The sequence below is a fragment of the Cheilinus undulatus genome, linkage group 14, assembly GCF_018320785.1.
Source record: "Cheilinus undulatus linkage group 14, ASM1832078v1, whole genome shotgun sequence".
Classification (NCBI taxonomy): domain Eukaryota; kingdom Metazoa; phylum Chordata; class Actinopteri; order Labriformes; family Labridae; genus Cheilinus; species Cheilinus undulatus.
In genome coordinates, this window is record NC_054878.1 from 2,253,115 (window position 1) to 2,279,510 (window position 26,396).

At 38.6% G+C, this 26,396-nt stretch overlaps 2 protein-coding genes across 2 annotated transcripts; both read right to left on the reverse strand.

Moving 5' to 3' along the window:
* Positions 1–1,039: 1,039 nt before the first annotated feature.
* On the reverse strand, positions 1,040–3,990 carry LOC121520960 (zinc finger protein 16-like). Its single transcript, XM_041804593.1, has 2 exons — positions 3,751–3,990; positions 1,040–3,344 (listed from the first exon to the last, which is right to left on the reverse strand). Exon 2 carries the CDS (start codon positions 3,164–3,166, stop codon positions 1,973–1,975), a length of 1,194 nt encoding a protein of 397 aa, XP_041660527.1. The 5' UTR covers positions 3,167–3,344; positions 3,751–3,990; the 3' UTR covers positions 1,040–1,972.
* Positions 3,991–11,708: 7,718 nt separating this feature from the next.
* LOC121520958 (zinc finger protein 3-like) lies at positions 11,709–22,933 on the reverse strand. Its single transcript, XM_041804591.1, has 3 exons — positions 22,886–22,933; positions 22,641–22,799; positions 11,709–14,708 (listed from the first exon to the last, which is right to left on the reverse strand). Exons 2-3 carry the CDS (start codon positions 22,786–22,788, stop codon positions 12,580–12,582), a joined length of 2,277 nt encoding a protein of 758 aa, XP_041660525.1. The 5' UTR covers positions 22,789–22,799; positions 22,886–22,933; the 3' UTR covers positions 11,709–12,579.
* Between the last annotated feature and the right edge of the window lie 3,463 nt (positions 22,934–26,396).

Sequence of the window (26,396 nt, forward strand, 5' to 3'; positions counted from 1 at the left end):
ACAACATTTCTTCATTAAAAGAAGAACAAAGAAAAGCAGTGAGTTGTTTTCTTTTCAAAAACGATGAAAGTCGTGTACTTACATGTCTATAGTCGCCATGTTTGGCGTTATGCAGTTCTATATAGAGTTTACTCATCGTAGCAGCGCTCTTCAGTTTGGGACGACAACGTTACATGTATTGTTGCTCTGATTGGCCCGTAAAGATGTGACAGACAGAACCTTCATGCAATCACCCTGAGTTTTTTTTCAAAGCCTCTGCCCTTTCCCAAATGCTGTGTATGAGAGGTTTTCCAGATGGATGTGTGAAAGAAATCCAGCTGGGGTCAGGATAACAATTTGTTTTTGATGACCTGAAACATGTGTGACAATTATGCAAAAAGTAAGAAATCACAAAGGGGGAAATTATTTTTTACAGCGCTATAAGATACTTACCATATTTGTCAAGGGTTCTCAAGATTGTCGGTGTGAACTATCTACCATTGGGGATCTACCTGACTGCCAACCACAACAACTATCAATACCAGCTTTATTTCTACAATTCCCTATTATAAATGTTAAATGGAGTCTAAGGGATGCTGGATTTGAACTGCATTAGTGTTCAGCTAATACCACAAATACTGTTACCATCATTGCTCTCACTGTAGCTATAAATCCATCCTTTCACTGTTGTTGCTGTTGTTTGTCTCTACCAGTCTCTCTCTTTCTGATCTTCCTCTGTCCCCTCACAATTCCATCAAGGTTTTGGCTGTTCAACACGAGTCTGGTTCTGCTCTGGGATTCCATCTGTTAAGGTAGGTGGTTTTCTTTGCTACTGTTACTTTGCAAAATGTTGCTTAGTGCCGAGCTTACAGTAGATCACAGTTTGTTTTTGTAAACCAAATGAAGAGTAAGGTCTAGTTCTGGTTTTTAAAAAGTGTCTCGAGATGTCATCTGTTATGAATTGATGCTATGCAAGAGATAGCATCTACTTCTATTAGTTTGTATCAAGTGTCTAAAGTAAAAAAAGGAAGTTTGGCAGGTGTTGCTGCAGAACTACAACAGTCAGATTAGGTTTATTTCATAAACTCCTTTATCCCAAAAGAGGAACCCTTCAGTTAGAAGACAATGTAAAAAATATCACAGAGAGATAATAAGTTAATCAATCTGACCTCAGCTTGGACACATCGCCAAAGTATTTTTATCATGTTAGCTGGATAAAAAAAGCAAAGACATCAGGTTTAGCTACAAGAAAATTACTTACATGAAATAAAACCAAATTCAGTATCAGCCACTACAGTAGTCAACGCACTGATCTTATTCTATTATCTTTGGCCAACTAAACCAAAAAGTAAACTTGAAGAATGATAACTATTATGTGAATATTGAACATTACTGTGATACCGAGAGGCTGTAAAAATTGAGTTTTCATCTACTTTTACATAAAAAACATTGCTTTACACACAAAACCTCAAGATGAGATAGCATAGTATGCACTGGGAACTGAAATATGGCCCAATAACACATACTTTGTAGAATACTACAAATTAGTGCTTTTGTTAAGCCCAGCACACTTCGGTGATAGACTGTCGCGCTGCATCATGATGCACCTTAATTGCAGTCCTTAGCACACACTGGCAGCAGGCAATGGTCAAACTCTGCACCAACCAGTGCAAGGCCAGGAGCTTGATATCAGAGGCAAAAACCCACTTGGCACTCTCCTCCACAAATAAATAGGCTCTCTCACACAGAGCTGGTACTAAAGCAGCTGAGATGGACAAAATAGGTTTTGTGGAAGATTAGCTCCAACTGAAGGTATTACCACTGTCAGAGCATCTGAGTGTTTTCTCATCAGTAAGCCATCTCATGTCACTGAAATAAACTTCTTTAGTTCTCAGTCTGACCCTGAATGATGTTCTCTGGTCTCCTACCAATCATCATGGCTGTCTTCAGTCTCAGGTTTCAGCCTTGTCCTCAGTCTCTTGTTGCAAATGTCTCACTGGATTTCAGTTCCAGGCTGGTCAACAGTTCTCTCCAGCTCCCTCTCTCTCAACTTCTGTTTCTGCTTCTTTTTTCCCCTGTTTTGGGTTTTGGGATGCTCTGAATCCTGACCTCTGACACATTTGTGTTTTTTCAGCTGCGAATGCCATGAGAATCTTTCTTTACAAACCCTGCAGCTGAAGCGTTTCTCTCCAGTGTGAACTGCTAAGTGACACTTCAGATAAGATTTGTCAACATATCTTTGACCACACTCAGAGCAGCTGAAGGGTTTCTCTCCTGTGTGAACTCTCAGGTGTTTTGTCAAATTTCCTTTATGATGAAAGCTTTTAGTGCAAAAAGAGCATCTGAAGGGTTTCTCTGCGACGTGAATTCTCATGTGTTGTTTCAAAAGCCATTTTGTTTTGAAGGTTTTACCACACTCTGAACAGCTTTGTGATGTCTTTTGAGCCATTTCTCTAGCATGGTCAGTGTTTTCTACAGATTCTAAACTTGGCTGCCGTTGTCTGGTCTCTGTCCAAAAATCACTGTCCACACTGTCATCAGTTCCAGAAAAGTTTTCAGTCTTGACCTCAGTCTCTGGTAGTAAATGGCTCTCCAAATCTGAGTTCCTGGCTGGTTCTGGTTTTCCACAGTCCTCTCCATTAGCTCCTGTTTCCATCTGTTTACTTTGTCTCTGATGAAGATGTAAGAACTGAGATTTCTCTTCATCAGCTTCACTCTTCACAGGAACAGGAGTGAACAGTGACTTTGGGGTATCGGCCTGACTGATCCAGACTTCTTCCTGTTCCTCTTTAATAAATGAGGATGCACTGTCCTCCTGCTTTGTTTCTCTGTGTACCCCGATGTCATCGATTTCATGACCCACAGCTCCATTTACTGTAATCTGGTTCAAACATCCTGAGCCACTGAAAAATGTCCTTCCTGGATGACAGATTCTGTCAGAGTCAAAAGTTGCTGCAGTCTGGTAGACGTCATCATTTCTTAGAAAAGCTAAACGTGATGGATGCTCTGTGGTCCTCTGCCAATCATCACTGTCATCAGTCTCAGCTCCTGAGGAGTCCTCAGTCTTGACCTCAGTCTTTAGTTGTAGATGTCTCTCTGGATCTGCGCTCCTGGCTGGTTCTGCTCCTCCACAGTCCTCTTCATCAGCTCCCAATGAAGCTGTGAGGACTGAGGTTTCTACCATCATTTTACTGTTTAAAGAAACAGGATTGGTGATATCAGCCTCCTCCAGTCTGTGAAGCTGCTCCCCTTCCTGACTGCTCCTCAGTTCATCATTATCCTCTCACAATGTGGGGGGGCTCAGTGTCCTCCTGGTCTAGACTGGGACTACACTCCTGCTGCTCTTCTTTACTCACCAAGGACGCCTGCAGAACACAGCAAATACAAATTAAATACATGCCAAATAAAACCAACAATAAACATTTAGCTGATTTAAAAAATGTCAGGATTATTGACGTTTTGTACGTCACGTTTCTTTAATGTAATTTCTTTTCTATAAAGCTCTAGAACTGTCAAAACTATACCAAGGTTAATGAACTTTCACCTCTTATTTAGCAACAATTTGAAGCTTCATCGGATAAACTATAAATATTACACAAGCTTCTTTAATATCAATAACTCAATGATTCTCTGTAAGGAGCTAGCTGTGGCTAACACTGTGCTGTGTCGGCCTGTGAACGTTAGCTGGTGGTTAAAGCTAAAGGCTAAAGCTAAAGACTAAAGATCACTGAACTGGAAACGGAACTTTCCAGGAGTATAAAGGAAACCAACCAGCCTCCTGCAGCTTTATAGCAGGTCTTAAAGTCACATCCAGGATATTCTTTGGTGGTGGAGCTCCTCTTCGTATTCAGATCTTGTTTCTCGTCCTCTCAGGTCTCTGAGAACCGTCAAAATAAAGTTTTAAGATCCTCAAACCCGGACACTTCCACACATCCAAGAGTCGAAGAAGGAAAAGAAAACTACAACATTACTCTGCTAATCTACAAAGTTAGCACAGCCACACATGCTAGCTGAGCCATGACGAAGAAAAAACCGGAAACTCGAACACTTCTTCTTCTTCTTGTATTCCCGGCAGTTTCGACGCTACTAGGCGTATTACTGCCATCCACTGGTCAGACTAGGTGTCACACTCTCGTCTCATATCCTCGCACACAGTCGTGTATCGCGCAGGAACTGTAAAATTGCTTTCATTATCTGCTGATGGTTGTCTTGGAGGCCAAAGAGAGATTTAATAGAGAATGAAACTAATCCCAGATCCTATAGTGTCTCAAACAAATCTCTCCTCTCAGCATTATAGTTACTACATTCAAGAGAAAATGTTTTACTGTTTCAGGGCGGCCACACCCACATAGCCCTGCACTATGTTTCCCAGTAACATACAAATCATGATTTAATCCACAGAGTCCCAGTCTTAATCTGCATAGTTTAACAGAATCTTTCCAGTTTCCTTGATAATAAACAACTTTTAAAATTTTGGGGTGAAAAGAGAAATAGTGTCCTCCCTTGTCTTCTATTTCCCATTCTCTTTGCCATTCATTCTCCACATCCGCTTTAATTTTTGCTCTCAGCTCAACTCTGCTCATAGGGATCTTCACATTTGTTTCCCCTTTCAGCTCAAACACTGCTGATGCATGATGTAGACATCTGGCTTAGAAGCTTTCAAGCCATAGGCTGTTTTCTTTATTTTATTTTTATTTTTTAATTGATATATGTGAAGCACATACAACCATATATACAGACATTTACATTATTCACCTGTGTATATAAAATTATTCACTATATACATATATACATATACATGGGAAATCTCAGAATTGAATAAACATATTTAGGGATTCCATTATGTCCAGAGTTTTCTTTGCTCTTTTGTCTTTCATTTCTTTAAGTGACCTCATTTAAAATTTTATTTCCTTTTTGAATTGTTGTATCTTTGGTATTTTTTGTGTCCATTTACACTTATGAATATAATATTCCCCATACAATATAAGTACATTCAAAAATACAGCTTTTGACAGTTTTAATTTCCACAATTGTAAAAAATAAAACATCCTTTTTCTGTTTAATTGAATTTTGGAACTGGTCTGTAGATTGTAGAACTGCTCTACATCTAACCAAAATAAGCGACTCTCAGGATACTCAAAAAACAAGTGGCAAATAGTAGTAGATAGATGTGTGAAACACATCCATCTGGCGTGTCAGGTTAGCTTCTTCTGGGACGGGCTGGTTAATCTTCATTGATGATGTAACACATGATGGCAGCAGCAGCATGAACTCAGAAGTCTACAGAAACATTTTATTTGCCAGTTTAAGGAAAGATGCAACCAAACTGATTGGGAGATCCTTCATCATGCAGCAAGACAATGACCTTAAACACACTGGCAAAACTAAACAAAGGAGTTCATCAGGGGCAAGAAGTGGAAGGTTTTATGGCCAAGCAAATCTCCAGACTTAAACCCTATAGAGCATTTAACCTGCTAAAAAGGAGACTGAAGGGAGTAACCCCCAGAACAAACAACAACTGAAAGAGGCTGCAATGAAAGCCTGGAAAAGCATCACAAAAGAAGAACGCTAAAGTTCGGTGATATCAGTGGGTCACAGGCTTGATGCAGTCACTGCAAGAAAAGGATTTACAACTAAATATTAAGTCTGATTCACTTTAATCTGTTTTAAATCTCTCTGTTTCAAAACTTTTGCTCAACTAAAAATGTAGTGTTCTGTTACAAATAAAGCTATCTCCTAAGCTGTGTATCAGATCAAGATGTAAATACCTAGAAATAAAAGCTGAAATGTTGATCTGTTGTCTCACAACCATCTTTTGATGTCAAACCCAAATGTTTTCAGTCTACAACAAAAGTAAAGGAAATGGGCCAATACTTTTGGAGGGCAGTGTATTGGGAACTGAGATATTAAGCATTAAAACAGATTTTTTAGAATCATCCAAACTAATGTTTTGTCACATGCAATTACCTTTATGTGAATCTTCAGTAAGAGCCATCATATGGTATCCCTCCCATTTTAGGTTTTGTCTTTTGAAAGGTTAATTCCAACTGAAGGTATTACCACTGTCAGAGCAGCTGAGTGGTTTCTCACCAGTAAACTATCTCATATCACTGAAATAAACTTCTTTAGTCCTCAGATTGACCCTGAACGATGTTTTCTGGTCTGCTACCAGCCTTGATCTCAGTTTCTTGTTGGAAATGTCTCAATCACCAATTTAAGCTCCAGATTGGTTAACACTTCTCTCTTTTCCCCCTCATTTGGTTTTAAGGAAGCTCTGAAGCCTGAACTCTTAGACACATCTGTGTCTTTTCAACTGTGAAGTTCATGAGAATCTTCATTTCCAAACCTGCAGTTGAAGGGTTTCTCACCTCTGTGATGTGCCTAGTGATGTGCCATATCATATTTTTCATAAAATCTTTGACCACACTCAGGATGACTGAAGCGTTTCTCTCCTGTGGAAACTCTGAGGTGTTTGGTCAAATGTCCTTTATGGTGACATTTTTTTACTGCAAAAAGAGCAGCTGAAGGGTTTCACTGCTGTGTGAACCCTCATGTGTTGATTAAGATTTCCTTATGGTTGAATTTTTTTACCGCATTCGGAGCAACTGAAGGGTTTTTCTCCTGTATGAAGTCTTGTGTACAACCAGGTCCCTCCTCGTTTTAAACGTCTTTCCACACTCAGGGCAGCTTGAATGTTACTCCCACTCATGATGATCCATGTGGCTTGCCAGAGCAGGCTTTTTATCAAAACCCTTATTACAAACAGAGCAGCTGAAGGGTTTCGCTCAATGAACTATATACTATACTATACTATTATATGTCTGATCAAATGACTGTTACTGCTAAATCTATTCCTGCATATAGAGCAGCTGAAGGGTTTCACTCTTCAGTGACATACCATGTGACTATTCAGATTGGACTCTCCAGAGAAACTTTTTCTGCAGACAGAGCAGCTGTAAGGCTTCTCCCCTGTATGATTGAAAATATGATGGGCAAGACTAGTTTTGTGGTTTTATTACACTAAAAACAGATAAAGGGTTTTCTCTCCTGTATGAACTAAATGATCTGAGGTCAGATGCACTTTTGGTTAAATCCTTAAATGCACTCTGAGCAGATGAAAGGTTTCACTACAGTGTGAATTAAATTATGTTTAATCAGAGTACCTTCTCAGTTAAAACTTTTACTACAAACAGAGCAGCTAAAGTGTTTCTCTCCTGTGTGAATTAGCATGTGTATGTTCAGTACCTGTGGATACTTATCAGAGTGGATTTTAGAGTTAATCTTTTACTGAAAATGGAGCAGCAGAAAGGTTTCTCTCCTGTGTGAATTAGCATGTGTTTTGACAGATTCCCTTATGTCTAATCTTTTTATTGCAAACAGAGCAACTGAATGCATTCTCTCCTGAATGGGTTCTCATGTGTAGGAAAAGATCTGGTTTCTTTTTGAATGCATTCAGAGCAGCTAAGTGATTTCTTGCCCATCTTTGATTGTCTATTTTTATGTTTTTATTGCCTGACTGATGTTCTCTGGTCTCTCTCCAGTCAGCACCACTGTCATCAGTCTCAACTCCAGAAGTCTTTACAGTCTCATCATCAGTCCCTTGTTGTAAATGTCTCTCTGAATCTGGGTTCCTAGCTGGTTCTGCTTCCCCACAGTCTTCTCCACCTGGTACTGTTTCTATCTGTTCACTTTGTCTCTGATGAAGCTGTGAAGAGGGAGGTTCCTCTTCATTATCACCACTCCTCAGAGTTAGGAGTGAAGAGGAATATGGTGGTTTGTCTTAATGTGTTGGGGCTCACTGCTCTCCTGGCTCAGATTAAGGCTCCACTTATGCTGCTCATGGGGTACTCTTCTTTACTCACCCTAACACAGACACAGAAAAAACAACAAAGATGTTCAGTTCAAGTGAATTCCGGTATTAGAAGACGAGATATGGCGGCGATTTTCCAACTTCCGGTGTGAAGCGGAGGTCCTCGGATGCATCCAGGTCCTCTTGATAACTCTTGGCTGGATGTTTCCCATCTAACTGAATCATTTTATTTAATAACATTTAGGTGACAATCTCACTTCCTATCCAATTTCATCTTGAATCTTCCTTTGAATGAGTGCCAAATTCCTCCTTAAAGCAGTGATCATCAGCCTCCCAAAGCTCCCCATTGGCCCCTCACAGAGGAAGAAGTGTTTTGTGGTATTTAGGGTATCTGTGTTTGAGCCCAGCAGAAATGAAAGGGAATCAAACTAAGGCACTCTTCAACACGCATAACATAGCATGGTCACCATTTTAATAACTGGTATCCTGACTAAAGGCTGACAGTTACTAAAAAAGAAAAATAAAATATTAAAGCAAATGTATGTTATTTAGGAGAGAAGACCTTCTGTTTTAAACTATAGGGCAGTCAAGCACCCTAAGCATTTGTACAAATACAGCTGTACTATGAAAACATAGAGAGACAACCATCACTGCAGCCCTCCACTCATCTGGGCTTCATGGCAGGGTGGCTGGACAGAAACCTCTGTACAGTAAAAAAAAAAAAAAAAAACAACACTGACCGTTTGGCTTTCATTAGGAGATTTTTGCAAAATACAATGAGTCTAATAAGGGTAGATTATTGAGAATGAAAATGAATTTAAACGACTGTAGTATTTGGCTGCAACATAACAAAACTGGAAAAAAAGCGAAGGGGGTCTGAATACTTTCTTAATAAGCTTTATACAGATATTTCAAAAATTCCTATTTTTTTACATGCACCTGCTTTAGCCTAAAAATACTCTCATATGAGTTTTGTATTGCAGAGAAAATACTTTGAGGAGATTTACATCAGAATGTGTTTAAGTCAAACAAAATACAAGACATACATGTGGGTATTTGTATACTTCGTGTAAAAATGTGTCTGTCACCATTTTAATACAGCTAATGTTAGCACATTTTGAATGACATATCAGTTTCTATCATTTACCTCCATGGGTGCGCAGCTTTCCATTTCTCAGTTTACTTATTATATTTTATGCAACTCTTCTGAGTCTGAAATCTGACTAGCCAGACTAAAAATGTCACACAAACACAGTGGAGCAGGAAGGTAGATTTAATTGCCTTTGAGATTAAGAAGTGAAATGCAAAGACACAGAAAAAGAGACAAAGCAATAACGAGTACGAGACGGCTACTTTAAACTTTTATGATAGTTCTACCAGAGAATGAGCATTAATTTTACCCACTCAGTCAGGAAATGCAACAAAGTAAGCTAGTGCTACCTAATTCAGCTAATAAAGCAAAGATTCTTTAACAGTCCACCTCAAACATGATTTGTATAGTGTTACTGTGACGTGGTTGCTGGTTCTACTTCATGTAGTAGGGCACTCTGTGATTATTTCTCCTGCAGCAGACGATACAGCCTGAATGATAGCCAACGCTAATATGCCATTGATCATTGCTGCTCTATGCCTACCTCAGCTGGAGTCGTTTAAGTTGCACACTGTGGCATAAAAAAAGGCAAGTCCACACATCAGCAAGTAAAGCACGCTGACATTTCTGAAATAAATAATAAAACGATGCAGAGACAGCAGGATGTGTCAACTAGACAACCCTAGGCAGAAGATATTAAAGTAAATATAATACAATAAAATGCTACAAATAGCAATACTATGTTGTTCTAAAGCAAGGGTGTCAAACTCAAGGCCCGGGGGCCTAATCCGGTCGGTAGTACAGTTACACCCGGCCCACCAGATCATGTCATATTTTTATTATAACTGGCCCACTGGTTTGAGGTCTGCAGATTTCCTTCAGTTTAAAAATGTAAATGTTAACCATGATGATCGAAAATATCCTTGTTAAGTCAAAAAAATTAGAAAAAAAGGTAAATTAATTAGAAAAAAAAGTCAGGAATGTGCTAAAATACATGTTTTCATTTCATATTCTTAATTTTGCACCTCACAGTTATGACCCAAAATCATAGTTTGGACTTTTTGTTTCATATGTTGACCCTTTCAATTCACAATTTTGACTTTTTATCTTATTTTTTTGAACTTCATATCCTCAATTTTAATTTTTAAAGTAATATTTTTACCTTTTAAACTCATGAGCACAAATTTTTCTCATGTTTTGACCTTTTTAGCACCTTACTTTGACTTTTATCTCATAATTTGACCTTCTAGATCCTCAATTTTAAATTCTAAGTGATATTTTGACTTTTAAATTTAAATATTTAAATGCTTTTCTCACACTTTGAAGTTTTAAATTTGTGATTTTGAATTGATCTCATACTTTGACTCTTAAGAATCATGATTTGAACTTTCTATCTCATATATTTGCCTTTTAAAAAATATATTTTGACTTTAAATGTCATGTTTTGAACCCTTTCAGCTAACAAGTTTGAATTTTTATCTAAGATTTCGAGCCTTTAACCTTATTATTTTGACCTTCTTCAATTTCAAAATCCTTTATCATTAGAACTATGGTTTTTTCCCCAATAATTCATTGCTTGTGAAAATGAGGTTGACAGTATATGGTTAAATGTTGACGCTGCTCGGCCCTCAGGTTGGACCCAAATTCAGAATTCAGCCTCTGCTGTAAATTGAGTTTGACACCTCTGCTCTAAAGGATTTATGTAAATTAGCTGGTTAGCAATGAACCAGGAACTACATGCATCAGTCATGTCACCTTCTTCCCTTCCTCCTTCATCATGTCAGATTGACACTGATCAAAATATTACACATATAATACTGACAGAAAAGGCATAGCAACAGAGACCTTCATTCTCTGTAGATAGTAGAAAATATATAAAATTATAAATTAGCAACTAAACCACTCTGAACCCAAGAAAAACTAACTGGTGTCATGACTGATAATCGTAATGCATGATGATGCCTACAGAGTGTAACATTAGTTAAAGTAGTAAAACATCAGTAATCGGGTTTGTACATCACTACTTTTTTAAACCATGCACACACTGAGCCAGCTGGAACTTAAACTATCTATCACACTCACTATCAGGAAGAAAAAAGGAATCTATTTTATTATGATTTACACTTCTGTTGTCACAACACAGCTGGTAGTGCAAATAAACTTAGCACAAAAAGTAAGGAAATTTGTGTTTGGTACATTATTTCTTTGTTGTAACAATGCTTCTTGGCAATAATTCTTACACATTTGGAAAGCCTGTTTATTTCCCTTTTAAATGATGCCACATTTGTAAGGAACATGCATTTGTGGGATGAGCAGCAGAGCTGAGTTAGTGGGTTGCGCCCATGAAAAATTTGCCAAATCTTCTCTGCTATTACCAAACAGGTTATTTTGCTGGTGCTACTGACTCGTTTTGAGCTTCTGGTACCCCCAGGTTCTGCCAGTCAGGTGTCAATCGAACTTGTGGGATCAGCTTGGGTGTGCTGTTAGTGCCAGAGTGACCAACACAACCACGTTGGCTGACTTGTGATAAATGCTGGTTGAAGAATGGGATGCCAACCCACAGCAGTGTGTGACCAGGCTGGTGACCAGCATGAGGAGGAGGAGCCAGGCTGTTGTGGCTGTGTTCGGTTCTTCCACATGCTACTGAGGCTCCTGTTTGTTAAATGAACAAATTGTTAAATTCCCAATATGTCTTGTTTCTTCAAATTTCAATCATCCAATCCACCAAACACCAAACAAGAGTCAAAGGCAGAATCAGCTGTTTGGCATTGGCAGAGAAGATTCGGCAAATCTTTCATGGGCGCAACCCACTAACTCAGCTCTGCTGCTCATCCCACAAAGGAATGTTCCTTTTGTCCTAAGTTTATTTCCACATATCAACAGAAATTAATAGATTTGATTTCTGCCCCTCAGAAGATAACTGAGGCCATGAATGTAGGGGATTTTTGAAAAGGTTTTTTTTCTGTGTTTTGGCCTTCTGTACATATGCAGGCAGCATAGTTGGTCTCTGAAAATGCACCTTTGGTAAAATTCCTTCCAGGGTGAAGATTTTCAGAAACTCCTATACAACATTTATGAGTAGACAGGAAAAAGCTGAGTTTTGGGCTGTTTACATCACACTGTGTGCCCATTCCTCCTCTGTTTGATGTGGCTGTGAGGGGTGTTATCATTTTCGTTTACATGGCAAAAACAGACGGAGGAAATTTGTGCCGTTTTTAACACTGCTGACTGGATATTTGACAAACAGATACACAGTTGGTTCCCCACAATACTGGTAAACAGAGATGCCTGAGTGGACTACAGAGGTCATTCCTCTTTCATGCAGCATTATAAACTGCTGCTAACTAAGTTTGGGTTGATAGAACAACTTTGAAAAAGACATGGCTATTGCAGAGAAAAGGTGACAAAATGTTTTTCATGGATATGCTTCTGCTTTGCCAGCACTAGAGGGACAGACAGCTGGTCACATGGTATGGTTGTTGCAGCACAAACAGTGCCTTTTTGCAGTTTCTTGTGGACAAAGAGGTTATCGAGAACATGGTGTGTGTGTGTGAAAGGCTATTTTTGAGAACATTGGGAAAACACTGGTTCTCAAAAATTACCTGCCCACTGGGACTGAATAGAATATAGAGCAGATGAGGGGTTTAATACCAAGCCAACATCTGAAATCAATGAGAATCAATCCAGTTAATCTCAAAACTTAACCTATCTGATGTTCCCTGATGTCAAACCAGTCTTCATGGTCTTCACTCTCTGGTTCAGAGTAAACTTCAGTCTTGATCTCAATCTCTGGTTGAAAATGTCTCTCTGGATCTAAGTTTCTGGCTGGCTCTGCTCCTCCAAAGTCCTCTTCATCAGCTTCTGGTTCTGCCTCATTTTGACCCTCAGTTTTCTTTTGATAAACCCCTGAAGCCTGACCTTTGGGACACTTGTGATTTTTTAGCTGAAATTTCAAAAAGAATCTTCTGTCACAGCCTGGACAGCCAAATGGTTTCTCCCCTTTGTGTTGTATCATGTGACGTGTGAGATTATACTTTGATTTAAAACGCTGGTTGCACTCAGAGCAGACGAATGGTTTCTCTCCTGTGTGAACTAACATGTGTCTGGTCAGATGATCTTTTTGGTTAAATCTTTTACTACAAACAGAGCAGCTGAATGGTTCATCTCCTCTGTGATGTGCCATGTGAAGTGTCAGATTAGACTTTTGGCTAAATCTCTTACCGCACTCAGAGCAACTAAAGGGTTTCTCTCCTGTGTGAACGAGCATGTGTCTGCTCAGGTGCTCTTTTTGGCTAAATGTTCTTCTACATGCAAAGCAACTGAAGGGTTTCTCTTCTGTGTGAATTCTAATGTGTCTGGTCAGATCTTTGTTGCTCTCAAATGTTTTACCACATTCAAAGCAACAGTGCGGTCTCTTACGCCTCTTATTTTTTGTGTTTACTACAGATATTAATCCTGACTGAGTATCTGTAGTCTTCATCCAATGATCAATATCCTCCATTTCAGGTTTAGAAATGTCCTCAGTCTCTGGTTTTAAATTTCTCTCTTGATCTGAGTTCCTGGCTAGCTCTGCTCTTCCACAGTCCTCTCCATCAGCTCCTGTTTCTGCCTCTCTTTTCTCAGTTTGGCTTTGATGAAGCTCTGGGGGTTGAGGTCCAAGACACTTGTGCCTTTTTAACTGATTAAACCAAGCAAATCTTCTGTCACAACCAGAACAGCTGTAGGGTTTCTCTCCTCTGTGATGGGCCATGTGAAGTGTTAGATAAGACTTATGGTTGAACCTTTTACCACACTCAGAGCAGCTGAAGGGTCTTTCTCCTGTGTGAACTAACATGTGTTGTCTCAGATCTCTTCTCGTTTTAGGGGTTTTACCACACTCCGGGCAGGTAAGTGATATCTTACCAGTCTTCTGTCTCACATAGTTATGTTTTTTTGCAGAGATTAAATTTAACTGTTGTTCCGTTATCCTTCGCCAGTCATTGCTGTCTTTCTTCTTTTCTGGATCTGAGTTCCTCGCTGGTTCTGCTCCTCCACCATCCTCTCCAGCAGCTCCTGTTTCTGCATCTCTTTTCTCCTCATTTTGGTCTTGTCGAAGCTCTGAACCTGGACCTCCAACACACTTGTGTTTTTTAAACTGTTTAGGCCAAGAGAATCTTTGATCACAACCAGAGCAACTGTAGGGTTTTTTCGACAAGTGACTTCCCAGGTGACGTGCAAGATGAGTTTTTTGGTTAAATCTCTTTCCACAGGCAGAGCAACTGAATGGCTTCTCTCCTGTGTGAATTCTCATGTGTCTGCCAAGATTCTGTTTATTTTTCAATGTAATACCACATTCAGGGCAGCTGTGAGATTTCTCATCAGTATTTTGTCTCTTATTTTGAGAGTTTTCCACAGAGTCTATCTCTGATTGATTTTCTGTGGCTTCCCTCCATCCATCACTGTCTTCAGTCTCAGCCTCAGAAAAGTCTTCAGTCTTGACCACGGTCTCTGGTTGTAAATGTGTCTCTGAATCTGAGTTCCTGGCTGCTTCTGCTCCTCCACAGTCCTCTCCATCAGCTCCTGTTTCCATCTGTTCGGTGTGTCTCCCATAAAGCTGAGAGGACTGGGTTGTCTCTTCATCATCTTCATTCTTTACAACAACAATTGTGAAGGGTAACTTGGTATCAGCCTCCTCTATTCCTCCAAGTTGCTCTCCCTCCTGACTGCTCCAAAGTTCCTCCTGTTCCTCTTTAATTTGTGGGGGCCCAGTGTCCTCCTGGTCCCAACTGGGGCTCCACTCCTGCTGCTCAGGGCTAGGCTCTTCTTGACTCACCAGCACCTCATGAGCACCTGCAGGACACAAAAAATAATCAAACTGTAGAAAACTACAAACAGAAAGTTTGCTGTCATAGGTCAGAGTTGCCGCTTAGCTCTCTCCAGGTCAGTTCTGTTGTCCAATGTGTGTGGAATTTACTGTGAGCTCCAACTAAGTCTGTCCTGTAATGAAAAAGACTGGACATTGGAAAACGCCCCAGTGGTTCAAATCAGAGAATTCTGCTGCAGTTCCGACTTAAAGAGATGCAGAAAAACGGCTTCTAAATCACAGATTGTACATAAAGTTGAGCAACAGCTACCCCTGAGTGAACCTGGAATATGTTCAAACTCCACCTCCTCAAGTATCTCAAACAGGACATGGTAAATGAACTTGAACTTGAGCTGGTAAGCCTTTTTGAGACATCTGATTGCCCCAAGAGGGATTTTAGAATAAAAACTTTCTGGGTGCTGAGCTTCTAAAGACACTGTGACATGTAGACATTTTAGAGCACAGGTGTCAAACTCAAGGCCCGGGGGCCTTGTTCTTGTGTTTCAAATACATGGGCCAGACGTGGCCATCGAACAGGCCGGGTGGATCTGGCACCATGTAGTTCCTAGAGCACCTCCTCTTTTTGCATTCTTCATATGGGATGGAAATAAAGTAACGTTGGTTCAGCACGTCAATCAAAGGTTCGTAGGTGTAAAGCAGAAAGCCTTCCACAATAAGGATGTGAGTCTCCTCCTCCTTAGTGTCAGACTTTGGGACGATCTCAGTGTCCAGGGTGTAATTAATGCCATGAGATTTCTCAAACTTCACTGTGTTATCCAACCGGTGGAACAATTAAATCCAGCCTGCTAGATGATCTCATATTTCTGTTCTAACAGGCCCATCAGTCTGAGGTCTGCAGATTTCCTCAAGTATAAACATGTGGACTTATCCTGATGATTTAAGATATCCTTGTTAAGTCACAAAATCTAATAAAGTAAGGAGTAAAAATATTTATATAAGAAGTCAGGAATGTGGGAAAAGAAACTGAAATTCAATTTAGCATCTCACAATTCGGACTTAAACTTAGGATTTTGACTTTTCATTTCATACTTTGAGCATTTCAACTCATAATTTTGACTTCTCATATAATATTTTGAGCTTTAAGATTCATAATTCTAATTTTTAAGTCATATTTTGACCTTTTTAACCAGTTATTTTGTATTTTACCTCATATTTTCAACTCCAAATTTTGACTTCATAATCCCACAGTTTGACCCTTTAGACTCACAATTTAAATTTCTGAATCATATTTTGACTTTTAATGTCATGATGAAAAATTCTGTTTCATACTTTGACCTTTTAAACTCACGATTTTGATTTTCTTTCTAATATATTTGCCTTAAAAAAAACATTATTTTTCACATTTCAATTTCAATTTCATGTTTTGACCTTTTTGAACTTACAAATTTATTTTTCTCAGATTGTCAGCCTGTATCTTTTTAAATTTTTAAATGTCAAAATTGTTTATCATCAGTGCTAAAGTTTTTATTTCATATTTTATTACTGGTGAAATGAGGTTGACAGTTTATGGTTAAAAAGAGGACCCTGTTAGGCCCTCAGGTTAGTCCTGAATCCAGAATCCGGCCCCTGCTGTGATTACGTTTGACACCCCTGTTCTAGAGTTTAGTACACCAGCTCAAACACCAATATCACAAGAGACCGTCTCCTACGTGCACCACGTATTAAAATGAACAACAATGTGGGATTCACCCCACAAAATGTGTACATTTTTAAATGGTTCATTACCATTATCATATATATTTGCAATTATCATTGACTGGCATGTTTACCTGCCTGATCACATCACCATCACAACTTTTACATTACCTACAGAAGAGAAAGATGCCTAAATTACTGCAGACACTTTTGAAATGAAATAGATTTATTGTAGAACTCGAGTGCTTATTTTCTGCCACTTTTTAAGAACTGTGGTCAACTACACCTAATAAATCTGTTCTAATTTTCACTCAACATTAATCTGATAGTTAGGCCACTTTCTTTCCACCCTCAGAGTGTTTGCTACTTTCAGACATGACATTTGGCTTATAAGTTTGACATAGTGCTAATTATTACCAAGCTTTATGTAAAAAATAGCTAGAGAATAAGAAGATATTTACCAAATACCTGTCAGATTTTGGAAATCTAGATGGGCAATGCTCTGAGATCAAATTTAGGGGTGCTTCAGCACCCTAAGAGTCTAAAATCTCCTATGCACTGCTCAAAGACCACCAGTGGGCTGTACTTTCTGAACATTAAACTGATAACATGATATGGAAGAGGAATGGTACCACTTGGAAAAACTGAGGCCTAGCTGAGGTTGCACCAGTCTGCCTGTCAATCTCATGATTCATTTTACCCTCATTCATGAACAAGACCCTGAGATACTTGAACCCTGTCACTTGAGGCGAAGACTCACTCCACTGGAGGTAGCACTCCACCGTTTTCCTCCACCATGATACTCAAAGGGATATTCATTTTGTCTTCTGCTGATCCTCTGATCAGCTGTGTGGGTCTGCGGCCCTCTACAGGGATAATAACACCACACCAAGCTAGAACAAAGATAATATGAGCGATTTTTGACTCGAGTGATGATGATGTGCCGTTTACTGTGGATAGATGAGGATATCTGTATGAACTAGAGCACTCCGAAGAACTTATACAGATGGAGAATCATCAGGCTGAGAGAGAGAGCAGAGAAACTTTATTTGGAAGTTTTGAGCAGGTGAAATCCTGAGCATTTTCCACACCTACACCACCAGGTAAGTCATAAACAGTAAATGGCCCATCATCATCACTGGAGTGATGAGTCAACTGATGGACTAGAAGTTCACATCATCTTGTACAAAGTTGAAGAGTGAAGCCCCTACAGAGATCAACAGTGCCCACCCACTTTTTCAGCAGCTCTGGTTTCAGATCCCTCACAGACATTTCTAAAAGTCCTTAAATAGCCATGTTTCCATCAGGGGGTCCGGTTTGATTCAGTATGGTTTGGTACGCTAAACCCAAAAAAAGTTTGCGTTTCCACAGACACCCGCGCCCTCACTTGATGGGCGGGCTGTAAAAGCATGCATGTGAAGTCACAGTCAGCGTGAGTCTGCTGGTCCAGCTGCAGAGTTGTAGAAAGGATAAGTGACAGAAATCAGGAGGGAATAAGCATTAAACAGCTTTATTTCAGCTGAAAGTGCTTTTTAAAAAGAAATAACTATATCTTAATTATGTTAACTGCGTTCAGTACAGATCCTCAGCTGATGGAATACAGGTACAGAGATGGTTTGAGTCGTAACGGTACATTAATATGTGAATATATCTAGTCTTTAACAGTTTATACAACAAAACACAAAAGTTCAGAGCTGTACTGTGAGAATTCATCACATTCAAAATAAGTTAAAAGTCCAGCTGGTGTTAAAATCAAACTAGATTAAGTCAGAAATCCTTGGTGTGCTGATCTCATTTTAAAATAGGCTGCAGTCCAAAGTTTTAAGAGCACGTTCAACAACCAAAGAGCGATGTTTTCACGGGTTACCTGAAGTAAGAAGGAGATAAATAACTAGTTACAGAAGATAATCATCTGTTCTAAGGCTTCATATTCACAAAACTTCTTCATTAATTTAGTTTCACATCCATCACAGATAGACCAGGCTGATGTGAGCCTTTGGGCTCTACTTTGTGTTCTTAAAATCAAGTCCAGATAAATGTCAGGAAACTTGATTTGTGGCCAGATTTCCATGTTTTGCAGCCTGGAGCCGAGCAGCTGTGTTGCGCGCTGACGAGACGTCAGTACAACCCCCATTGTTGTGTGTGTAGCTCCACCTTTTTGGTGGCGCTAGGTAAGACTGGTACCCCTACGGAAGGGTGCTGAGAAGTGGGACGGTACGGGTCGGTTTTTGGGACCTTTTCTAACTTTTCCTCTATGGAAACGCAAAAAAATGCATGCCGTTCCGCACCGAACTGAGTCGGACCGCTTGGTGGAAACAACCTATATCAGTGGTTTAACTGCAGGAACCAAACCAACCAGCCTTACCAATACTCAGGAGTCAGGACGACAAAACATTCTGAGAAAAGGTGCACATACAAGTCTGTTTACATATTTCAATGAAGGAGCTACGTATCCCACAATCCATTGCAATTTATTGAATATGATAGCTTTTCAATCTTCCAAACGACACTAGTAACATATTTTTACATTTAGATCCATCGTCAATTTTACATTGTAAATATATTAATCACAGATCTACAATGAGTGCACTAATGTTTTAAGCACATTTAATCTTGTGTTTTCACTTTCACCTTTCTCTGGTCAAGCTGTGTCCGAGTCTCTCTGCAGTCACAGTGATGAAAAATAAGTCCAGCACTGATCCTTAATGTCTCATTTCCCTTTAAAAACTCCACAGCTCTGTAGAGGAGTCAGACAAGTCAAACATTCCCCTTTTTAATGTTCTTACTTCCATTTCAGTCCATAAAGGTTTTTTTTCTGTGGTTTGATCATGTTATGAGCTTTAATCTATAGGTCTGTATACACATGGGAAGTCATTTAGCCTTAGTTTAAAGTAGTACAAAATCCAAATTGATACATTCTAAAGAGTGATGAAAAAGATGTGATTAATTGCATTTAACTACAGAAATTCCTAGATTAAGCGGATCAAAATTTTTGTCTTTTTACAGCCCTAGCTGTAATATATCAGTGTTTCTGGAGCTTTCTGTTTCCTCCAAGACTTATACTTGTAATACAAACTTCAGCTTAACTTGAAACATAAATATTAAAGAGCATAAAAACACAAAACCTGAAGGTTTTACAACACTGCTTTGAAAATAACTGAACATATCTGAAGAATAAAAGTTTTTCTTTTTGTGAAACTAAGGGTCAAAGTGCAACAGTGGCACTATAGTAAAATTAAAAAAACTTCCTGCAGGCATTTTGGTAAACCTTTAAAGTACTTCAACCCCATTTCCAAAAATGGTGAGGTGCTGTGTTAAATGTAAACAAAAACAGGATTTAATGATTGTCAAATCTCATAAACCCACGTTTGATTCACAAAAGAACATAATGTATCAGATTCTGAAACTGAGACATTTTACCATTCCTTGAAAAGTATTAGCTGATTTTGAATTTGATAGTGGCAAAAAAGTTGGGACAGGACAATAAAGCTACAAAATAAAGTAGTACTACTGAAAAACAGCTGGAGGAGCATTTTGACACTAATCAGCTGATTTGTCAACAGGTCAGTGACACGACTGGGAACAAAAGGAGCATTTTAGAGAGGCAGAGTCTCTCAGAAATAAAGATGGGCAGAGGTTCATTACTCTCTGAAAAATGTGTCTAAAAATTGTGGAACAATTTCAGAAAAAAAATCCTTAACATAAAATATTGAAGACTGAATCTTCCATAATATCATCAAAAGATTCAGAGAACCTAATAAAATCTCTGTGAGGTGATCTTGGGGCCCTCAGGGGCCACCGCATTAAAAACAGGTATGATTCTGTAGTGGAAATGGGCTCAGGAACACTCCAGAAATCATCTTCTGTCAACATAGTTGGCCGTGCCATCCACAAAATGACAGTTAAAGCTGGATCATGGAGAGAAGAAACCATATGTGAACAGGATCCAGAAACACTGCTGTCTGCTCTGGGCCAAAGCTCATTTAGAATGGTAACATGGAAAACTGTTGAAACCACTGGGACTGTTAAGATATTTTTGCTCTGTCCTGCAGACTAAAGAGGAGAGGGAGCATGCAGCTTGTTCTCCTGGCTCAGGTCTAAAGCCTGCATCTCTGATGGTATGGGGTTGCATTAGTGCCTATGGTGTGGGCAGCTCTAACATCTGGAAAGGAACTATCAATGCTGAAAATTAGAGAGAGCTTTTAGAGCAACATATGCTCCCATCCAGACAACGTCTCTGTCAGGGAAGGCTGTGACTATTTCAGCAAGACCATGATAAACAACATACCACATCCATCACAACAGCATGGCTTCACAGGAGAAGACGTCCGGGTCCTGAACTGGTCTGCCTGCAGTCCAGACCTTTCACCAACAGAAAAGGACTGTTTAACACCCAGAATCCTACATCAGACAAGAATGGGACAACATTCCTCTCCCAAAACTCTGGGTTCCTCACTTCCCAGACATTTACAGACTGTTACACAATGGTAAACATGGCCCATCCCTACTTTTGAGATGTGTTGCCCCCATCTAAGTCAAATGAGCTGATAGTGCAGCATAAGTTCTGACTACACATAAAACAATAACATTTATAAGACTTTCCTCTGATAAATGTAATATTAAGATGTATTCATTTAATATAAGTATCTACACAGGCCAATACCTTTTAGACCAGCATTACTCAACCCTGCTCAACCAAAGAGCCAAACTGCTGAAAAATACCTTTACAAGAGCCACAATCTAAGTGGTGAAAAGTGCCAAAAAGGGTTAATTAAATAAAATAAAAATATGTAAGAGGTAGTAAAAATGGTCAAAAAAGGGGCAAAAAAGTGGCAAAAATGGGTGAGAAGGGGCAAAATTTGAATAATATGGCAAACAACTAGGTAAAAAGTGGCAAAAATGGGTAAGAAGTGATAAAAAATAAGTTAGAAGTGGAAAAACGGTCAAAAGGCAGCAAAAAGTGGCAAAAATTGATTTAATAGTGGCAAATTGGTATAATATAGGAAAAAAACTGGGTGAAACATGACTAAAATGGAGAGAAAATGTGAAAAAAAATGGGTAAAAAATAAGTTATAGGTGGTAAAAACTGTCAAAAAGCAGCAAATACATTACAAAAATGTGTGTAAAGTGAGTCAAAGGGGCAAGAAGTGGAAAAAAACGGGGAGAAAGTGACAAAGAAGGGTGAAAAGTAAGAAAAAAGTGGAAAAATTAGGAGAAAGTGGCTTAAGTGGGGAGAAAATGTAAAAATGGATGAGAAGTGACAATAAAGGGCAAAAAGTGGAGAAAAATGGATGAAAAGGGGCTAAAATGTGGAGAAAGTGGCAAAAATGGGTGAAGTGACCAAAGAAATAAGTTACAGGTGGCAAAAATTTTCCATAAGCAGCAAAAACAGCAAAAATGATTGAAAGGTGACTCAAATGTGTAAAAAGCAGAAAAAAGTGGCAGAAAAAAGTGGCATTTAATCGCAAAAGTCAACTTAAACAGGTGAAAAGCAGCTAGAATTGAGTTAAAGTTGCAGAAAAATGGAAATGAGGGGCAAAATTGCAAACAAGAGCAATCAAAATATACAGACGAAAAACATTTTTGACAGTTAAGTTTGATAATAAAGCCCACTGCACAAGTGTGGGAACAAACTGGTTAATGTTACTTATAATGGATAAATTCTGAGGTCAAAGTTTCCCTTTGTAAGCTTTTCTGAGGGACAAATATTTCAAATAAAGACATAAAAGAGCCACATGTGGCTGTAGAAGCACACGCTGGGTATCACTGCTTTAGACTGTGGTAGATGCATGTTAAGCTGTTGGCCTGAGGTTTTCTCAAAACAGCCAAAACCATGAACGTATAATAGCATTCACCTCCTAGATATGATGCAAATGGTTAATTTAAGGTGGGAAACGTCAAAAATGGCCAAGTTTTGTTGTGAAGACAGTCTCTGTAAGCTTGTACCTCTAATATAAGAAAATTAAAGAAGTTCGTGTCGCTGCGATGAGGCTGGTTTTACGAGTGAAATAAACCCCCTAGTTAAGAACAAGTCCACGTCTGATATTCACTGATATAAAGCCCCATCACGTACGTTATAATCATTAGACATCAGCCACTGAAGAGTCCAGTAAACTGTGTTTATTTAGATTGGGAACTAGCTGCGGCTAACTCTGTGGTCGTCTATGAACGTTAGCTAAAGGCTAAAGCTAAAGGCTAATGCTAGCCTCGACTCCATCAAAAATAACGGGAAACACGTTTCTGTCAGGGTAAATGAAACCCACCTGCTCCCTGCAGATTAATCTCAGGTGTTGAAACCACATCCAGTGGTTTTCTATGGTGCTGGGGCTCCTCTCCGGATTCAGATCTTGTTGTTGTTCGCCCTCTTAGGTCTCTGAAGACCGCAGAGGAGGAGTTTTTAGATCCGGACATTTTTCAGACCTCTGAGAGTCAAAGAAAGAGAAGAAAGGTGAACAAAGGCTGGTTTAAAACATTATTCAGCTAACCTACAACATTAGCTTAGCTATACATGCTAACTGTGCTCCACTGGAAACAGCTTTCAAACCGGAAACTGAAACATCTGCCGCATTTCTTCTTCTCCTTGTTTTAAAGCGGTTGACAAACCAATGTGTAAGGCCCATTACTGCCCCCTATTGAGACTGGCCCATAGTAACTGCCAGACACAATACACAATGCATTACTAACGGAATACATATAACCTTCATAACCCACCCAGTGGTAAAAAGAGTTTTAACTGAAAACAGTTTCAAAAATCTCACTCTCCCCTCACTCAGTGTTTCTTGTTGATTTTATTTCTTACAGAAAAAGGCTGTACTTCTGAGATTAAAGTAAGGATTGACTGAGGTTTTAATTCAGAAAAAAGTCAAATTTGTAAGAAAAAAAGGCCAACTCAGGGAGAAAATATTTCCACAACATTCTCAGTAAAAAGAGAGTTGTAATCCTGACTTTGAAGTCAGAATTGTGAGGGGGAAAAGTCAGAGTTGAAATCTTTTTTTTTTTTTTTTTTTTTGCAGACACAGTCCGAGAGATAAAACTCAGAACCAACCTTCACTTTAAAGTCAGCCAGAAAAAGAAATCTGGAAAAATGTCTGTGTCTGTACGTGTGTATGTATGTGTGTGTGTGTGTGTGTGTCTGGAGGGTGTGCGTGTGTGGGGGATTTTTTTTTTCCACAGGGGTGAATGTGAAGAGCCTCCTACATGCACATGGGACACTTTCCCCAGAATAAGGCAAAAAACTGATTGAATTTGAAAACAATTTAAGAGCTTCCTAAACTGGCTTCAGAAAACAATATGAACAGACATTCAGTCTAAAACTTCTATATGCCCAAAGTTATAAACCTTTATTTGTATATTATAAAAGGACAGAAAAAATAAAGCCACAACACAACATGAAAATTAAGTTTAAATGAAAACTTAAAATTTGGAGCACAAATTCAGTTTTATTTTGACTGAGAAATGTAGATTTTGTATAACTCTTTTTTTAAATGTTAGAATGAGGGGTTTCATATTTTAATATTTTGCATATTTACACTCTTAGATACAGAAATTCTCCAAACAAAAATAATGATAATTTAATAATAATAATTTATTACACTATACTCACTTGCATGTGAATTTTTGTATTATTATTTATTTATTTATTTATTTATTTATTTATCCGTTTATTTGTCAGGGAAAATACATAAGCATTGCTACATTTAATTACAGTGCAACCAATGCAATGTATAAAAGACATCTAGCCATGGCTAATTTGCAGTCCTTGTCCCTGGTTAGGCTTTTAAGAAATAACACATATGATACAACAGAATAAAATGGACATAAAAGACTAACAATGGCAGCAGACATAAATGAACAACCACAAAAAATGCATAAAAACAGCAGCAGCAAGACAAACCTAAACATGCAGCCACATACTTTCCAGCAGTTTAAAGTCACAAATAATTCTGTCAAATATAAATCTACAAATACCTTGCCACAGTTAATGAGCATTTTAACATTTCAAAAACAGATAACAGTCTGTGCATGGGATTCAGGAACTGTACATCAGCAGTGAATTTAACAGAAAATATCTGGTTATATAAGATCCATATATCATTTTAGAGCACAGGTGTCAAAGTCAAGGCCAGGGGGCCAAATCTGGCCGGTGGAACAGTTCAATCCGGCCCGCAAGATGATCTCATATTTCTGTTCTAACTGTCCCATCAGTCTGAGGTCTGCAGATTTCCAGAAGTATAAACATGTGGACCTATTCTGATGATTTAAGATATCCTTGTTAAGGCAGGAAGTCTGAAAAAGTAAGGAGTAAAAATATTTATATTAGAAGTCAGGAATGTGGGAAAAGAAATTAATTTGTGTTTTAATTTCACATTTTCAATGTAGCATCTCACAATTAGGGGTCAAACTTAGGAGTTTGACTTTTAATTTCATATTTTGAGCATTTCAACTCATAATTTTGACTTCTCATATAATAGTTTGAGCTTTAAGATTCATAATATTCATAATTCTCATTTTGTCATATTTTGACCTTTTTAACCAGTTATTTTGTATTTTATCTTATATTTTCAACTCCAAACTTTGACTTCATAATCCCACAGTTTGACCTATCAGACTCACAAGTTAGAATATTTTGACTTCTAATTTCATGATTAAAAAGTTTATTTCATATTTTGAGCTTTTAAACTCATGATTTTGACTTTCTTTCAATTAAATTTTCCTTAAAAAAACATTATTTTTCAATTTCAATTTCATGTTTTGAAACAATAAATGTACTTTTCTCAGATGTCAGCCTTTAAACTTATCTGTTAAACTTTTTAAATGTCAAAATCATTTATCATCAGTGCTAAGTTTTTTTTTTTTATTAATTACTGGTGAAATGAAGTTGACAGTTCATGTTAGAAAGGTGACCCTGTTAGGTCCTCAGGTTAGACCTGAATCCAGAATCCGGCCCCTGCTGTGATCGAGTTTGACAGTCCTGTCTTACAGGATCAGAAGGGGGGGCAGAAAGATCTGCAATGAGGTATATATATGTGTGTGTGTGTGTGTGTGTGTGTAGGTGTGTGGGGGTGGGTGTGTGCGTGTGTGTGTGTGTGTGTGTGTAGCATTGATCGGGTCAGTAATAGACGATGGTTGTATTACTTATGGATCAGCAGCAAAAACATTATTGATGAGGCTGGACATGGTGGAAGCGCAGGCTTTAAGATTGTGCTGTGGTGCTTTTAAAACGACTCCTGTGTCTGCTCTACAGGTAGAAGCGGGAGAGATGCCGCTGTCTCTCAGACATAAGCAGTTAATGTGAAATTATTGGGTTGACCTTCAAGGGCAATCTGAGCACTAGGTACTTCTTCCATGTTGGGTTAGTGAAAGAACAAAGCATGAATGCTTTGCATGGAGCAGTGGAAGGACAGCAACAGAAATGGAACCAAATCAAAGAAGATTTTCTTTAACGGTCTGCTTACAGTAACACCTCCGTGGCTGTTTCCTGGAGTGGAGGCTGATATGAGTTTCCAAGATAAGGTTCAAAGAGGAACTGGAGATATTTCTGTGTTGGTAAAGGACAGACTACTAACAGTGTATCAGTCCTTCATTCCTGTAGATACAGATGGTTGTAAAGAGCCCAACACTGGGTATTCCTCCTTTGCCATCTGTATTCTGACTAAAGAATCTCTGTGAAAAGGAGGACGATAGATCACTTGTCAGAGAAAAAAGAAGAATGTCATATTAAAAATGTTATTATTTGTACTGATTTGACCTCAGCTTTATTAGCATTAAAGTCATTTCACACAAAGAGTAGACAAGACATTGTAAATGAAATTTATGAAACTTTATAAAGATTTAAGAATATGAATATTGTTGTGATGTTTATGTGAATACCAGTTCATCGGGGGATTAAAGGCAATGAAAAGGCTGATTCACTCACAAACTTGATGAAGCTTGATGATAAAATGAATATCCCATCAGTAAAAATTAGGCTAAAGCATCAGTAAAAAGCCTCATCCTACGGAAGAGTATTAGGGCCACTG

What these genes read in the sequence shown, in the direction of transcription:
- LOC121520960 (XM_041804593.1), bottom strand. Translation starts at nt 3,166, where the DNA reads ATGATGGTAGAAACCTCAGTCCTCACAGCTTCATTGGGAGCTGATGAA.
- LOC121520958 (XM_041804591.1), bottom strand. Translation starts at nt 22,788, where the DNA reads ATGTCCGGATCTAAAAACTCCTCCTCTGCGGTCTTCAGAGACCTAAGA. An exon ending in GATTAATCTGCAGGGAGCAG is followed by an intron (nt 14,709 to 22,640) that starts GTGGGTTTCATT and finishes TGTGTCCTGCAG; the next exon opens with GTGCTCATGAGGTGCTGGTG.